Genomic DNA, 16970 nt, shown 5'->3' with positions numbered 1-16970 from the left:
TGCTACTTCATTGCATGAAAAATACCATAGTTATCCATTCTTTAGTTGCTTCCCGTTTTTTGCCACTGAAATTTAATCTTTGGGGTAATATAAGTTATCAGCATCTTCTTTCTGTTATGAACATAGTGTAAGGCAACTTAAGGTTCGGGGCCTTTCTTCTGATTGATGAAATGATTGAGGCACATAAAGATATGTTCTGTTACCTACGACATCCATATTTTCCATGTATTTTTTGTCATTTGTGATAGTTATCAGTTTATTTGAAGCTAGAAACTTTTTTGTAACAAGCAAAAGATAGTTTTAGTATAGTAAAATTTAGAATTTAGCTTCTTGGCACTAAATTTTATTTTGTGAAGGAAAAAAACCTGGTTTTAACTACACCATAACTGTCATTTTCATTACTGAGAATGCCAAACTAGTCTCTGGAGGAACATCCTGTTTCACTTAGAATACTCTATTTCTGCACAAAATATTGATGTAGTTGTTGCAGATGGGTTCAGCTGTTTCGCAGACCCTTATTTATCTGGCCTTACCTTTTATGTAGGTCTCTTATTTCTGTTCTGTTTCCTCAAAATGATTATCTAAGGGGACTGTAATTTCTGAATGATTGATTTATTGATTGATATTAGAGGAGTTCTACTGGCAGGGAAATGGGGCAGAATAAACTTTATGTGAGATTCCAATTAAAGTGGGCATGTTTACTTTGAACAGTGCAAGAAGACATAGATGATGTTGTTTCAAACTTTTATTACAGCTTTTCTCTGACTTGACTTTCTTTATACAGTTGACGGACTGGACAAAGCTTCTATAGCAAACTCAGATGGCCCAACAGCAGGCTCCCAAACACCTCCCTTCAAGAGAAAGGGGAAACTCTCCACCATTGGTAAAATCTTTAAGCCTTGGAAATGGAGGAAAAAGAAGACCAGTGACAAATTTAGAGAGACATCAGCAGGTAGGAACATCATAATTTTGTTAGAAGATAAATTGTTAAATTTGCCAAAAGGTAAAAAATTATATCTTGCAGTGTTTTTTTTTTTTCAGGGAAAAAAATTAATCTATATTTGAAATGAAATTATTTCATTTAAGGGTGAAACAACTTAGGGTTCTGATCTGCCTTCTTTTTCTACTCACTTTGGCTTTCTAACATAGTCTTGTTTTAAAATATGCACTTGTAAATTCATATAAAAAATTAATGTGTAAGGAGAGGGAGGTGAAATGGAAAATTAGAAGTGGAAATGTTATTTGTCATTATTGTAGCTGGAAGTATCCATTTATACATACACATACGAACACTATTATCTATCTGTCTACTTAGTTCCAGTAACACGATCCTATTTGTCAATGAAGAATTTTTAAAATGTCTTTTAAATGTATTTGTTCTGTGGGCAAAATTTAAATGGCTGTATGAAGGAAAAGTGTTGCTATATTTATTAATTTTAAATTTCCATCATGTCCTTAGGACAAATAAATGGTCTGTGTCCTAGAGGAGTCATAACCCTAATGGTGTGAAAACTTTTTATTGTTACTTTATTTTGTGGATTTGTTAAACCTTAAGAATTACATTATTTAGTACCTTTCATATGGACTTATGGAGGAAGTTGGCCTTAAATCTCAGGCCAGAATTAAGCCTGATTTAAACAAATGTCCAGTATCAGGGTATTGTTTAAGGTGGAAATGAGCTTATATCTTGGTGTAAGTTTAGCTTTCTCCACGTTTGTTGTCTAAAATAATCCCTTCATCAAAATTCCTCACTGCACCAGAAACTAATATTGTCCGTGTATGTACAGGATCACAGAGCATATCTTACTGGTCTGTGCTAAGAGTTGGCCTTTAGTTCTAGCACTGTGACATAAAAAGGAAAACACCATCAATAGCACAAGGGTGTAGGATAGAGACACCAGGGCTTCCTAAAGAAAATTGTCTCTGCTGCTTTTGCAGCTGTATCATTTCTTTGAGCATTTAATATTTAAAAAGAAATAATGATACTATTTCTGGGATTTGTTTCAAAATGATCCTGGAGGAGAGGGGAGTATAGATGAAAAAGATCGGTCACAAGTTGGTAATATATGGGGTTCATTATTCTAATATCTCTACTTGTAGGTACTGGAAAGTTTTTGCAATAAAAAGATAGGCAAAGACAAAAGACTTGGCTTAGGAGCAAATAATGATGGTTTGCTTTTTCAATCCTCTTTAGTTCCTAACTGGCTTCTTGGGTTAGGAGCAGTGGGAAGGGATGAACAGAGTGCTGTGCTGAGGGAGGACACTTGGGTTCTAGTTGTGTCCTTGCCACCAAGGTACCGTGTGACCTTGAGCAAGTCAGATCAGAATTGAATGAATTGAATTCTAATGTGCTTTCAGTTCCAGATTCTGTTGTGGATCCTTGAGTCCTTCCAACCCCTGACTGGGCATCTTGTTCTTCCTTGTTCTGCAGTTGCAGATGGAAATACACTGGTCTTCTTAAGTACTTCCCGCTCACGTTTCTCTAAGCATTGGGGGAGTCTAGCTCTTCGAGTTACCATGGATAACCAAGATGGGAATAGGGCTCTGGACAGTAGCATTAAGAAGACATTGAAAAGAGATGATGAAAGTCTCTTCATTTGTCTCTCTTGCCCTTTTTCTGGGTCTGGGCTGCTACCGTCTCTCTCCCTGTAAAAGTAGGAACAATTACAAAGAACTTCCCTTCATCTTTTCTTGTCACTCTTTTAAATTATTTTAATAGTAGGGAGGCTGTAACATTTCTACCAACCCAGAATATTTAAGAAAAGTCATTTTAGACAGCATTGTTATTTTATATTATCCCATATTTATTGAGGATAGCCTAGCAATCTTTGTATTGTTTCCTTTTCAAATTCACACAAGATTTTATATAAGTTGAGCTCCAAGAAGTTATTTATGGGTACTATATTTCTAGCTCCTAAAGACTACCGAACCACCTGAAAAACCCGAGAAAGTTATTAGATGTCTCATTAGATTGTTTTTTGTCTTTGCATCAAAATTGTGACATAACAGAATAAAGACAAGTGGTTGTGTTAACAATTCATTGTGAATTTTTCTGCTACATTTACTTGCATCATTTCTTTTAAAATATATTTATTTATTTTTGGCTGCGTTGGGTCTTCGGGCTTTGTTCATCGTGGTGCGCAGGCTCCTCATTGTGGTGGCTTCTCTTGTTGCAGAGCACAGGCTCTAGGCACACGGGCGTCAGTATTTGCAGCACACAGGCTCAGTAGTTGTGTCTCATGGGCTCTAGAGTGCAGGCTCCGTAGTTGTGGCACGCGGGCTTAGTTGCTCCACGGCATGTGGGATCTTCCCGGACCAGGGCTCGAACACGTGTCCCCTGCACTGGCAGGCGGATTCTTAACCACTGCACCACCAGGGAAGTCCACATCATTTCTTTTTAAACCCATGTTATTACTAATGTTTTATTTGAATTTCATAAGATGTTATCAAGTGTCTCAAGTACTTTACTGTCACTATATGTATATATATATTTTTTAATTCAATTTCTGCTGAGTTTTATGGAATGTATTAGTAAAGCTTAAAATAAACGGAGGAACAAAGTGGTGTAACATGTTTTTTTTTCACATTGAGGAGAGATGTCACATCTAGAGGAAAACTGATGCATTTGGAAATAACCAAGAGTAGGGTGTTTTCTTCTCTAATACATTGTCTCAAACAGTGAAATCTAGGGGTTTGGGTATGACCAAGGCCAGCTCCATCAAAGAACACCTTAGGCAAGATCCATAATATTTTAGGATATGAAAGAATATGAATTTCTTTCAAGAAGAGTAACTCTTCTTTGTCCTTCTCCTAAGCTCTTGGCTTTACAGTCATATGGACATGAATCTTACTGTGTTCTATTACACAGCGATTAATACCACTTTTCCTAGTGTGGGGGTCTGCGGTAGGAATTTTTAATTGATGGTAGATAGGATGCAGCACTGATTTATTAATGCCACTGTAATAAATGTCATTGTTCTCACATGTTCATGGTGGTGGAAGTTAAGAAAGGTCCTGTGTTCTGTCTGCTTGGTGGTCCTTGAGTCAACTAGACTTTGAAAGGCTGTCTTGTCCTGTGAGGCTGGCTGGGCTTATGCCCCGACTTCAAGCTCTCTGGCCTTGTTTTAAAGCAGAAAGTTACCTGTATCTTCAGCTCTGTTTAGAATGGTCCATAGGCCGCTGGGTTCTAGGGCAGAGTATTCTTTGCTATTTACTTGTCCTTGGTGATTCTTTTCTTTGGTTTTCATCTCCTGAATGAAAGGGTCCTTCTTTGGTTCCACCTAAGCTCCATCCCTTCCCTAACTTTAGAACTCAAAATCTCATTTACGCTTTTTTTCCTACATAATCATTTCTTCCCTTTTTTTGAGGGCGGGGGTGGTGGTGGTGGGTAGGTAGTGGTGGCTGAGGTGCCTCCCTTTGGGTCTTTACGTATGCTTTCATCTCCCCAAAGCTGACAATACAAACAAACAGGCTGTTCCTCTAACTTCTACATGGGCGGTTACAACTAAGACCAAAGGTCGTCAAAACCTACCCTGTGTCTGCTGCTTCCACTTCCCTCCTGCACTCTCATGTCTTTCCTTCTGCAGTCTGCCCCTGCATCCAGCACTCCATTGAGGGGACTCCAAGCCTCCCAATCCTGACATTTAGTGTTATTCTCTCATTTTCATCCATCTCAGTCTCTACAAGATGTGCCATTGCTGTTGTGTCTTCCTTGTTTTACAAAATAGCTCTTACTTGATTTACACAAGGTGTCATCATCTTGGTTGTCTTTGACTTTTCTTTCTCTTTTGTCCCCTCTCTCCCCCTTCCCATTTCCCCTAAACCTGTGCAAGAGAGGTTCGCTACCTGTCTCAGCCCTTCTCCTTTTGTGAACATGCCCTTCCTCACCTTCTTTCTTCTCAGTGCCCACATCTCTCGAACCCAGGCACATCACCCCGAGCACCTCATGGGCAGTAGTGCCTGAGGACTGTGTGTTAACTCAAAACCCATTCTTATGGTCTACCTAGATCTACATTGAAAACGTGGTACATGCCAGGCACTGATTAATTTGCTTCTGGGTGTCAATTTTTTTATTAAAAAATCAGAATTTTATAGTGAGAATAAGAAACTTGCATCAGATTTTGCTCTCACACAGTGAGGGGAGGCATTCAGTTAAGTTGGACTGTAAGACTGCAGAGTTAGACCGAGAAATTTTCACAACGAGAGGTTACAGTGTCTACAAGCAGAAGAATTGCTGTGAATACGTGCTGTGTGTCCCCCAGTTTAGAAGAGAGGGTCTGTAACCTATGACCACACCCAGTTCTTCCTCAAACCGCTGAGTGACTCGGCAGGTGACTAGAGTAGTAACCATCTTAATTCCACCCCTCCCTAAAGGTATCACAGGCTTTAAACAGGATATGAGATACCAACATTGATCTTTTACAAGAATGACTCTTTGACATTGTTTAAGGCAATGGCACCAAACAGAGGTCTTATAACTTGATTCTTTATTCTCTTCAACACATATCCACTGTTAACACTTAACATCGGCTTAACCTCTAAAATGTCTTCAGCTTAATATCTTTACTTTGTTCATAACTTCTACTTTCACAAATACTTCTGTGTTTGGGGATAGTATTAAAATGTAATTTCAGGAATAGAAACATTATTTTTGGTGAAGCAAGATAGAAAATTTAAAGTTCGCTTGGCAGCAGTAGCAGTCACTGGAAGGTTTCATTACGTTCACCCTACTTGTCTTTCGTGCATTAACTTAAACTTTCGCTTTAGAGAGGGAAGGTACTGACACCTGCTCTGAATGAGGGAGAGGGAGCAGAGAGGGAGCGGGAAAGTCCTATGTACAAATACTTTCCAAACCAAAGTAGATCCCCGGCCATCCCCAGCTACCCCTGCTATTGCAGACGTGGCTTTCTTTGGCATCCAGGCTTTGACCATGGAGTTCTTTGTTTTGTCCTTGCCTTTTACCATCTTCTACATTCTATTAGTTCCTAAACCTTTGATTTATTTCTCCTAGTGCAGGCCTCTACCATCAGCCTTTTCTCTCGGTCCCCATTGTCTGGTCCTTATCACTCTATGTCTCAATTATTGCAGGTGGCCTCTTTGCTCTACTTAGGTATTAGCTGTCCGAGCTCTAGAAAGCTATGGAATGCTAGAGGAGGCAGGGAGAGACCGGGTTCTGGCATTAAGCCTGCCTAGGAAGGGAATGTGACCCAGCTAATGAGGCTGACAGAGAAGATTCAGGGTGGCACAGCCTGTCAGGAACACTAGAGTAACCAAGATAACATCCAGATCTCAGGCCAGCAAATAGAGCAGTGGGTCCTTCACAAAAAAATGGCATGTGTTCCACCAGGTAGGGTAGCATAATGGAGCACCCGGGTGAGTGAGACTGGGAAATCCAAGCAAGCCTTGGGAGCCAGCATGTTCTTTACTTAGGTGGCAGTATTCATAGCAGATGGTGCTGGAACCAAAAAGACTCAAACTGGGTCCCCGTCTTTTTTTTTTTTTAAGGAACCAGGGAATAGAGCTGGTAACTAGGACAGGGAGTTACCAAAGGATTAAGGACAGAAACTCACTGCTTGAAGTGGGACACAGGGGATAGGTCTGTGGGAGTGGTCTCCTCAGTCCCCAGACCTCAGGTGCTGGAGCTCCTGTTGCAACAAGGGCACAGCCCAAGAGCTGGGTGATTGGAGAGAGCAGGGATTATTGTGGTTTGGGGAAAATAGGTGGGGAAGTCTCTCCCCTCCCTCCTCTATCTAGATCACCCTGGATACCACTACAGGAAGTCTTCCTCAGGTGGAACTTTGGTCCTTTGCTTCTTGCCCCAAAAGTGACTGACTCCACGTTGTTTCCTAAATGAATTCCAGACTCCTCAGCTCTCTGCAGTGTAACCCAAACTGACCTTTCGTGTCTTATCTTTTTTTTTTTTTTTTTTTTTTTTGCGGTACGCAGGCCTCTCACTGTTGCAGCCTCTCCCGTTGCGGAGCACAGGCTCCGGACGCGCAGACTCAGCGACCATGGCTCACGGGCCCAGCCGCTCCGCGGCATGTGGGATCCTCCCCGACCGAGGCACAAACCCGTGTCCCCTGCATTGGCAGGCGGACCCCCAACCACTGCGCCACCAGGGAAGCCCTTATACAGTAATTTTTATGCTCAAAGGACAAGGGGAAACGTTGTAGATGTCTGGGTATTTACACTATTCTGCTTCTTTTTTTTTTAACTTGTGGGTCAAGCATCATGCTGGATATATATTCATTTATTCTTAAATCAATCCTGGAAAGCCATATAGTCGCATCACAGGTTTAGATGAGGTAATATATGCAAAATGATTAATGTGGTTTTGAGGATACAGTAAGTACTCAAAACTATCAGCTACACCATTCTGCTTTTGAGGTAACTAAAAATCCCCGAGTAAATTAAAAAGTGCTTATAATGGCTATATTTATTTTAAAATTTAAGTATTAGTTATTTTATATAGGTCAATTCTGAATGTTGTACACATACATAGCAAGGATTCAATATGTTTGTTGGGTATGATTTAGTATAGATTATAAACTCTAGGCTATTGAGGGACTTTTTTTTTTTTTTTTTTTTTTTTTGCGGTACGTGGACCTCTTACCTCTGTGGCCTCTCCCGCTGCGGAGCACAGGCTCCGGATGTGCAGGCCCAGCAGCCATGGCTCACGGGCCCAGCCGCTTCACGGCACGTGGGATCTTCCCAGACCGGGGCACGAACCCGTGTCCCCTGCATCAGCAGGTGGACTCTCAACCACTGCACCACCAGGGAAGCCCTTATCTTTCTTTATTAGTCACTTGCCTTGGACTTCTGTCACCCAGGGGCCCTCGGTGAGCATGCCCGGAGCCTCTGTGTCCCCAGGCCTTTCTTCACGCTCTTCCCTCTTCCTCTGAGCACCTTCCTCCTACAGCTGCACCTGGGAAAATACTGCAAGCCCTGCAAGGGTCCTAACGTGTCTCTTCTTTCCTGAGGATGTTCTTGACCTTGATTCTGCATCATCTAGTAGGAACCTCCCCTCCTGTGCTTGTCCTCCTGTTAGGACATGTGTACTTTGACTTCTTTCCTAGTTTATGTGTCTGTTACCAATTTACTGTGTAAATTATTTGAGGGCAGAGACTATCTCACTCCTCTTTGCCCCACTTCAGATGCTTTACATGATCATTTGAACATGGTATGTACTCTTAACATATGCCTTGAATTGGATATTTATTGGATATCCACTATAACTAAAAATACAGCACTGGGTGCTTTAGGACTTTATAAAAGAAATTGAAGATTGAAAAAAATATCATGGAAAAGATAAAGACAATAAATTAAAATACAAACCAAAAACATGTACTCACAGTTACAGCCATGTACAACTATTAAAAGCCAATAAAATAATTAGGGGAAATTTCTTTTTCTTACCTTTTTGCCCTTATTTAAAAAGAAGTTACACTCCTAAATAAAGAAAATCCAGACAATTTATTTTCATTATAATTGTGACTTTTATTTATGTTGTTAGTAATGGGGAAGGAATGTCCGTCCAGATTTTTAGATAACATTGTTGCAAGTTATCAGCCTTCTAGGAGTCAGAGTAATTTGCATAAAGTCATCTGCTAAAAGCTTTAATTTACTGAAGGTATTCTCACTCCCTAATAATATAATGGCTATGTTTTTATTGAATGCTATTATGTGCCAAGTTCTGCTCCAAGAACTTTATTCATGTTAACTCATTTAATCCTCAAGGGTTATAAAGTTTAAGTGCTACTGTTATCCCAGTTTTACTGATGAGGACACTAAGGTCAGAAAATTCAAATGACTTGCCCAAGGAAACACACCTGGTAGGGGCCAAAAGCAGTATTTGAACCCAAGCAATATGGTGCCACAGCCAAATTTTTTACCATTACACTATGTGGCCTCTTTAGAAGATAACTTCGTACTCAGACCAGTAAGGATTGATCATTGAAAGGTGACCCTAATACCTGGATTTGCTTCATACACTGGAATTTTTGCTGTAAGAAGGATTCGGTCTGAAGAATTATTTTGATTCTACTTGACTAGCCTGATTTCAGCAGGGTACACAGAAAAATGGTTGAAAAGGATCAAAATTATATTTGGTTCATTTAAGATACTATTCTTTGTAATCACAGAGGCATAATGTTGCTGATAGTGACTATTTTCTATATCTAGAAGGTAGGGCAAAGTTAGAGGATTTTCCCAGGATGATATTTGTTCAGGACTGATCTGGTTGTATGAATAAATGGCAGCCTTTTGATTTTCTCTATCCTATTCCACTAAGAACATGGAAGTACCTTCATGTATCATTCACTCTCACACCATATTGGAGGAAGGGAAGAGAATCTCTCCCTTTTCCCAATTTACAGCAGCAGAGGGAAGTTATATAGCCCATAAAGACCACACAGCACATCCTGGTCCATGTAGGGCTCCTTGCTTATATGTTAGATACTACTCTTTTGTCCTCTTGACAGATGTTTATTGAACATCTACATCTACTATATGTCAGGCACTGTTGTAGACTCTAGTGATACAGCAGGAACAAAAGAGATAAATTGCCTTCCCTTATGGGACTTACATTCTAGCAGGGGTAGGAGACAGAGAGTAAACCCAGTAAGTTAGTATATTAGAACGTGAGAGGAGAGAAAATAAAGCAAGGAGTAGGGAATGTGGGAGGGAAGTTCCAGTTTAAAATGGGGTGGTCGGGCTTCCCTGGTGGCGCAGTGGTTGAGAGTCCGCCAGCCGATGCAGGGGACACGGGTTTGTGCCCCAGTACAGGAAGATCCCACATGCCGCGAAGCGGCTGGGTCCGTGAGCCATGGCCGCTGAGCCTGCGCGTCCGGAGCCTGTGCTCCGCGACGGGAGAGGCCACAACAGTGAGAGGCCTGCGTACCGCAAAAAAAAGAAAAGGGGTGGTCAGGGACTTCCCCGGTGGTCCAATGGTTAGGACTCTGCACTTCCACTGAAGGGACACGGGTTCGATCCCTGGTTGAGGAGCTAAGATCCTGCGTGGTGGGCCGCACGGCCAAAAAAAAAATCCAAAACAAAACAAACCAAAAAAATTGGGTGGTCAGGGGAACTTTACCGGGAAGGCAACATTTGAGCAAAACACAAGAGGGAAGAAAAGAAAAAGCACTCAGGGAAATCCTGTTAAGTGATCACATGAGTTAGAGATGCATGCATTTTCTTCTGCCTAATAATGGTGTTAATGTACTGTGAATGTAATCAAGTATAAACTTTATCCAATAATTTAACAATCAAAATGCTTCACATTCATGAACCTCATGCTGGCTAATCTTTTATTTATTTTTTAATTGATTAATTTATTTTTTGGCCACGCCATGTGACATGCAAGATCTTAGTTCCCCAACCAGGGATCAAACCTGTGACCCCTGAAATCGGGAGCAAAGACTTTTTGTTTTTGTTTTTTTGTTTTCTGAATTTTATTTTATTTTAATTTTAATACAGCAGGTTCTTATTAGTTATCTATTTTATACATATTAATGTATATATGTCAATCCCAATCTCCCAATTCATCCCACCACCACCCCCACCCACTTTCCCCCCTTGGTGTCCATACGTTTGTTCTCTACATCTGTGTCTCTATTTCTGCCTTGCAAACCAGTTCATCTGTACCATTTTTCTAGATTCCACATATATGCGATAATATAACATATTTGTTTTTCTAACTTACTTCACTCTGTATGACAGTCTGTAGGTCCATCCACATCTCTACAAATGACCCAATTTCGTTCCTTTTTATGGCTGAGTAATATTCCATTGTATATATGTACCACATCTTCTTCATCTATTCGTCTGTTGATGGGCATTTAGGTTGCTTTCATGACCTGGCTATCGTAAATAGTGCTGCAGTGAACAATGGGGTGCATGTGTCTTTTTGAATTAATGTTTTCTCTGGGTATATGCCCAGTAGTGAGATTGCTGAGTCATATGGTAGTTCTATTTTTAGTTTTTTAAGGAACCTCCATACTGTTCTCCATAGTGGCTGTATCAGTTTACATTCCCACCAACAGTGCAAGAGGGTTCCCTTTTCTCCACACCCTCTCCAGCATTTATTGTTTGTAGATTTTCTGATGATGGCCATTTTGACCAGTGTGAGGTGATACCTCATTGTAGTTTTGATTTGCATTTCTCTAATAATTAGTGATGTTGAGCAGCTTTTCATATGCCTCTTGGCCATCTGTATATCTTCTTTGGAGAAATGTCTATTTAGGCCTTCTGCCCATTTTGGATTGGGTTGCTTGCTTTTTTAATATTGAGCTGCTTATATATTTTGGAGGTTAATCCTTTGTCTGTTGATTTGTTTGCAAATATTTTCTCCCATTCTGAGGGTTGTCTTTTTGTTTTGTTTATAGTTTCCTTTGCTTTGCAAAAGCTTTTAAGTTTCATTAGGTCCCATTTGTTTATTTTTGTTTTTATTTCCATAATTCTAAGTGGTGGGCAAAAAAGATCTTTCTGTGATTTATGTCAAAGAGTGTTTTTCCTATGTTTTCCTCTAGGAGTTTTATAGTGTCTGGTCTTACATTTAGGTCTTTATTCCATTTTGAGTTTATTTTTGTGTATGGTGTTAGGGAGTGTTCTAATTTCATTCTTTTACATGTAGCTGTCCAGTTTTCCCAGCACCACTTATTGAAGAGACTGTGTTTTCTCCATTTTATATCCTGGCCTCCTTTGTCATAGATTAGTTGACCATAGGTGCATGGGTTTATCTCTGGGCTTTCTATCCTGTTCCATTGATCTGTATTTCTGTTTTTGTGCCAGTACCATATTGTCTTGATTACTGTAGCTTTGTCATGTAGTCTGAAGTCAGGGAGTCTGATTCCTCCAGCTCCATTTTATTCCCTCAAGGTTGCTTTGGGGGCTCCCCTGGTGGCACAGTGGTTAAGAATCCACCTGCCAATGCAGGGAATACGGGTTCAGTCCCTTCTCTGGGAAGATCCCACATGCCATGGAGCAACTAAGCCTGTGAGCCACAACAATTGAGCCGGCACTCTAGAGCCCACGAGCCACAACTACTGATCCTGCGTGCCAGAACTACTGAAGCCTGTGCACCTAGAGCCCGTGCTCCACAACAAGAGAAGCCCCCACAGTGAGAAGCCCACATACCGCAACAAAGAGTAGCCCCCACTCGCCGCAACTAGAGAAAGCCCACAGGCAGCAATGAAAACCCAACCCAGCCAAAAAAAAAAAAAAAAACCCCACAAAAACAGATTGCTTTGGTATTCGGGGTCTTTTGTGTCTCCATACAAATTTTAAGATTTTTTGTTCTAGTTCTGTATAAAAATGCCATTGGTAATTTGATAGGGATTGCACTGAATCTGTAGGTTGCTTTGGGTAGTATAGTCATTTTCATAATATTGATTCTTCCAATTCAAGAACGTGGCATATCTCTCCATCTGTTTGTGTCATCTTTGATTTCTTAAATCAGTGTCTTATAGTTTTCTGAGTACAGGTCTTTTATCTCCTTAGGTAGGTTTATTCCTTGGTATTTTATTCTTTTTGTTGCAGTGGTGAATGGGATTTTTTCCTTAAATTCTCTTTCTGATCTTTTGTTGTTAGTGTATAGGAATGCAAGAGGTTTCTGTGCATTACTTTTTTATCCTGCAACTTTACCAAATGCACTGATTAGCTCTAGTAGTTTTCTGGTGGCATCTTTAGGATTCTCTATATATAGTATTATGTCATCAGCAAACAGTAACAGTTTTACTTCTTTTCCGATTTGGATTCCTTTTATTTCTTTTTCTTCTCTGATTGCTGTGGCTAGGAGTTCCAAAGCTATGTTAAATAGTAGTGGCGAGGGTGGACATCCTTGTCTTGTTCCTGATCTTAGAGGAAAGGCTTTCAGTGTTTCACAACTGAGTATGATGTTTGCTCTGGGTTTATCAATATGGCCTTTATTATGTTGAGGTAGGTTCTCTCTATGCCCATTTTCTGTAGAATTTTTATCATAAATGGGTTTGAATTTTGTCAAATGCTTTTTCTGCATCTATTGAGATGATCATATGGTTTTTATTCCTTAATTTGTTAATGTGGTGTATCACATTGATTGATTTGCGTCTACTGAAGAATCCTTGCATCCCTGGGATAAATCCCACTTGATCATGGTATATGATCCTTTTTAATGTGTTGTTGGATTCTGTTTGCTAGTATTTTGTTCAGGATCTTTGCATCTATGTTCATCAGTTATATTGGCCTATAATTTTCTTTTTTTGTGATACCTTGTTCTGGTTTTGGTATCAGGGTGACGGTGGTTTCGTAGAATGAATTTGGGAGTGTTTCCCCCTCTAAAGTTTTTTGGAAGAGTTTGAGAAGGATGGGTGTTAGCTCTTCTCTAAATGTTTAATAGAATTCACCCGTGAAGCCATCTGGTCCTGGACTTTTGTTTGTTGGAAGATTTTTTTTTTTTTTTTTGCGGTACGCAGGCCTCTCACTGTTGTGGCCTCTCCTGTTGTGGAGCACAGGCTCCAGACGTGCAGGCTTAGTGGCCATGGCTCATGGGCCTAGCCGCTCCGCGGCATGTGCGATCTTCCTGGACCGGGGCACGAACCCGTGTCCCCTGCATCGGCAGGCGGACTCTCAACCACTGGGCCACCAGGGAAGCCCTGTTGGAAGATTTTTAATTACAGCTTCAATTTCATTACTTGTGATAGGTCTGTTTATATTTTCTAATTCTTCCTGGTTCAGTCTTGGAAAATTGTACCTTTCCAAGAATTTGTCCATTTCTTTGTGGTTGTCCATTTTTATTGGCATGTAGTTGTTTGTAGTGGTCTCTTAAAATCCTGTGTATTTCTGCGGTGTCAGTTGTGATTTCTCCTTTTTCATTTCTAATTTTTTTGATTTGCCTCCTCTCCTTTTTTTCTTGGTGAGTCTGACCAAGGGTTTATCAATTTTGTTTATCTTCTCAAAGAACCAGCTTTTAGTTTTATTGATCTTTGCTATTGTTTTCTTGGTTTCTATTTCATTTGTTTCTGCTCTGATATTTATGATATCTTTCCTTTTACTGACTTTGGGTTTTCTTTGTTCTTCTTTTTCTAGTTGTTTTAAGTGTTGGGTTAGATTGTTTATTTGAGATTTTTCTTGTTTCTTGAGGTGAGGTTGAATTGCTATATACTTCCCTCTTTGAACTGCTTTTCCTGCGTCCCATAGGTTTTGGGTCATCGTCTTTTCGTTGTCATTTATTTTCTATGTAGTTTTTTTTTTTTTTTTTTTTAAAGTTTTATTTTTTTTATTTTTTAATTTTTTTCCGGTACGCGGGCCTCTCACCGCTGTGGCCTCTCCCGTTGCGGAGCACAGGCTCCGGACGTGCAGGCTCAGCGGCCATGGCTCACGGGCCCAGCCGCTCTGCCGCATGTGGGATCTTCCCGGACCGGGGCACGAACCCGTGTCCCCTGCATCGGCAGGCGGACTCTCAACCACTGCGCCACCAGGGAAGCCCCTATGTAGTTTTTAATTTCTTGTTTGATTTCTTCAGTGATCTCTTGGTTATTTGGTTGCACACTGTTTAGCCTGCATGTTTTTTTGGGTTTTTTTTTTGTTGTTGTTGTTTATTTTGCGGTACGTGGGCCTCTCACTGTTGTGGCCTCTCCCGTTGCGGAGTACAGGCTCCGGACCCGCAGGCTCAGCGGCCATGGCTCACGGGCCCAGCCGCTCCGTGGCATGTGGGATCTTCCCAGACCAGCGCACGAGCCTGTGTCTCCTGCATCGGCAGGCGGACTCTCAACCACTGCGCCACCAGGGAAGCCCTGTTTTTGTGTTTTTTACAGTGTTTTTCCTGTAATTGATCTGCAATCTCATAGCATTGTGGTCAGAAAAGATACTTGGTACGATTTCAATTTTCTTAAATTTTCTGAGGCTTGATTTGTGACCCAAAATGTGATCTATCCTGGAGAATGTTCTGTGTGCCCTTGAGAAGAAAGTGTATTCTACCACTTTCAGGTGGAATGTTCTATAAATATAAATCTGTTGTGTCATTTAAAGCTTGTGTTTCTTTCTTTATTTTCTGTTTGGATGATCTGTCCACTGGTGTAAATGGCGTGTTAAAGTCCCCTACTATTATTGTGTTACTGTCGATTTCTCCTTTCATGGTTGTTAGCATTTGCCTATGTATTGAGGTCCTCGTGTTTGGGTGCATAAACATTTATGATTGTTATATCTTCTTGGATTGATCCCTTGATCATTATGTAGTGCCCTTCCTTATCTCTCATAACAGTCTTTATTTTAAAGTCTATTTTATCTGATCAGAGTGTTGCTACTCCAGCTTTCTTTTGATTTCCATTTACGTGGAATATCTTTTTCCATCCCTTCACTTTCAGTCTGTATGTGTCCCTAGGTCTGAAGTGGGTCTCTTATAGACAGCATATATATGGGTCTTTTTTTTTTTTTTTTTTTTTTTTGCGCTATGCGGGCCTCTCACTGCTGTGGCTTCTCCCGTTGCGGAGCACAGGGTCCGGACGCGCAGGCTCAGCAGCCATGGGTCACAGGCCAGCCACTCCGCGGCATGTGGGATCTTCCCAGACCGGGGCACGAACCCGCGTACCCTGCATCAGCAGGCGGACCCTCAACCACTGCGCCACCAGGGAAGCCCCGGGTCTTATTTTTGTATCCATTCAGCCAGTCTGTATCTTTTGGTTGGGGCATTTAATGCATTTACATTCAAAGTTATTATCTACATATATGTTCCTATTACCGTTTTCTTAATTGTTTTGGGTTTGTTTTTGTGCATCTTTTTCTTCTCTTGTGTTTCCCACCTAGAGAAGTTTCTTTAGCACTTGTTGTAAAGCTTGTTTGGTGGTGCTGAATTCTCTTAGCTTTTGATTGTCTGAAAAGCTTTTGATTTCTCCATCAAATCTGAATGAGATCCTTGCTGGGTAGAGTAATCTTGGTTGTAGGTTTTTCTCTTTCATCACTTTAAGTATATCGTGCCACTCCCTTCTGGCCTGCAGGGTTTCTGCTGAAAAATCAGCTGATAACCTTATGGGGATTCCTTTGTATGTTATATTTTGTTTCTTTCCTTGCTGCTTTAATATTTTTCTTTGAATTTAATTTTTGTTAGTTTGATTAATATGTGTCGTGATGTGTTTTTCCTGGGATTTATCCTGTATTGGACTCTCTGTGCTTCCTGGACTTGGGTGACTATTTTGTTTCCCATGTTAGGGAAGTTTTTGACTATAATCTCTTCAAATATTTTCCCAGACCCTTTCGTTTTCTCTTCTTCTTCTGGGACCCCTATAATTCGAATGTTGGTGAGTTTAGTGTTGCCCCAGAGGTCTCTGAGATTGTCTTGAATTCTTTACATTCTTTTTTCTTTATTCTGCTCCTCGGCAGTTATTTCCACCATTTTGTCTTCCAGCTCACTTATTCGTTCTTCTGCCTCAGTTATTCTGTTAATGATTCCTTCTAGTGTATTTTTCATTTCAGTTATTGTATTGTTCATCTCTGTTTGTTCTTTAGTTCTTCTGGATCTTTGTTAAACATTTCCTGTATTTTCTCAATCCATGCCTCCATTCTATTTCCAAGATTCTGGATCATCTTTACTATCATTCCTCTGAATTCTTTTTCACGTAGATTGCCTATTTCCTCTTCATTTTATTTGGTCTTGTAGGTTTTTACCTTGCTCCTTCATCTGTGACATATTTTTTTGCCATCGGATTTGGTTTGTTTGTTTGTTTTTTATGAGTGTGATTGTCTTCCTGTCTTACTGGTTGTTTGTCCTGAGGCTTCCAACACTGGAGTTTGTAGGCTGTTGGGTAGAGCTGGGTCTTGGTGCTGAGATGAGGACCTCCATGAGACCTCACTCTGATGAATATTCCCTGGGGTCTAAAGTTCTCTGTTAGTCCAGTGGTTCGGCCTCAGAGATCCCACCGCAGGAGCTTTGGCATGACCCCTGGCTCATAAACCAAGATCCCGCAAGCCATGTGGGGTGGCAAAAAAAAAAAAAAAAAATT

At 40.7% G+C, this 16970-nt stretch overlaps 1 protein-coding gene across 7 annotated transcripts in view; it reads left to right on the top strand.

Moving 5' to 3' along the window:
- Positions 1-16970, top strand: part of PHACTR2 (phosphatase and actin regulator 2) — a 263240-nt gene that overhangs the window by 164014 nt on the left and 82256 nt on the right. For 6 of the 7 annotated variants that reach the window (XM_032651918.1, XM_032651922.1, XM_032651924.1 and 3 more), the window contains exon 2: positions 785-952. The exons of the other annotated variant lie outside the window; for it this stretch is intronic. In XM_032651918.1, the coding sequence (XP_032507809.1) occupies positions 785-952 (168 nt within the window). The remainder of the gene's footprint in view (positions 1-784; positions 953-16970) is intronic. 7 annotated transcript variants of the gene reach the window in all.

Source organism: Phocoena sinus, chromosome 12 (assembly GCF_008692025.1).
Source record: "Phocoena sinus isolate mPhoSin1 chromosome 12, mPhoSin1.pri, whole genome shotgun sequence".
NCBI lineage: Eukaryota > Metazoa > Chordata > Mammalia > Artiodactyla > Phocoenidae > Phocoena > Phocoena sinus.
The sequence above is the reverse complement of the archived record's forward strand: the minus strand, read 5'-3'. Positions and strand labels throughout refer to the sequence as shown.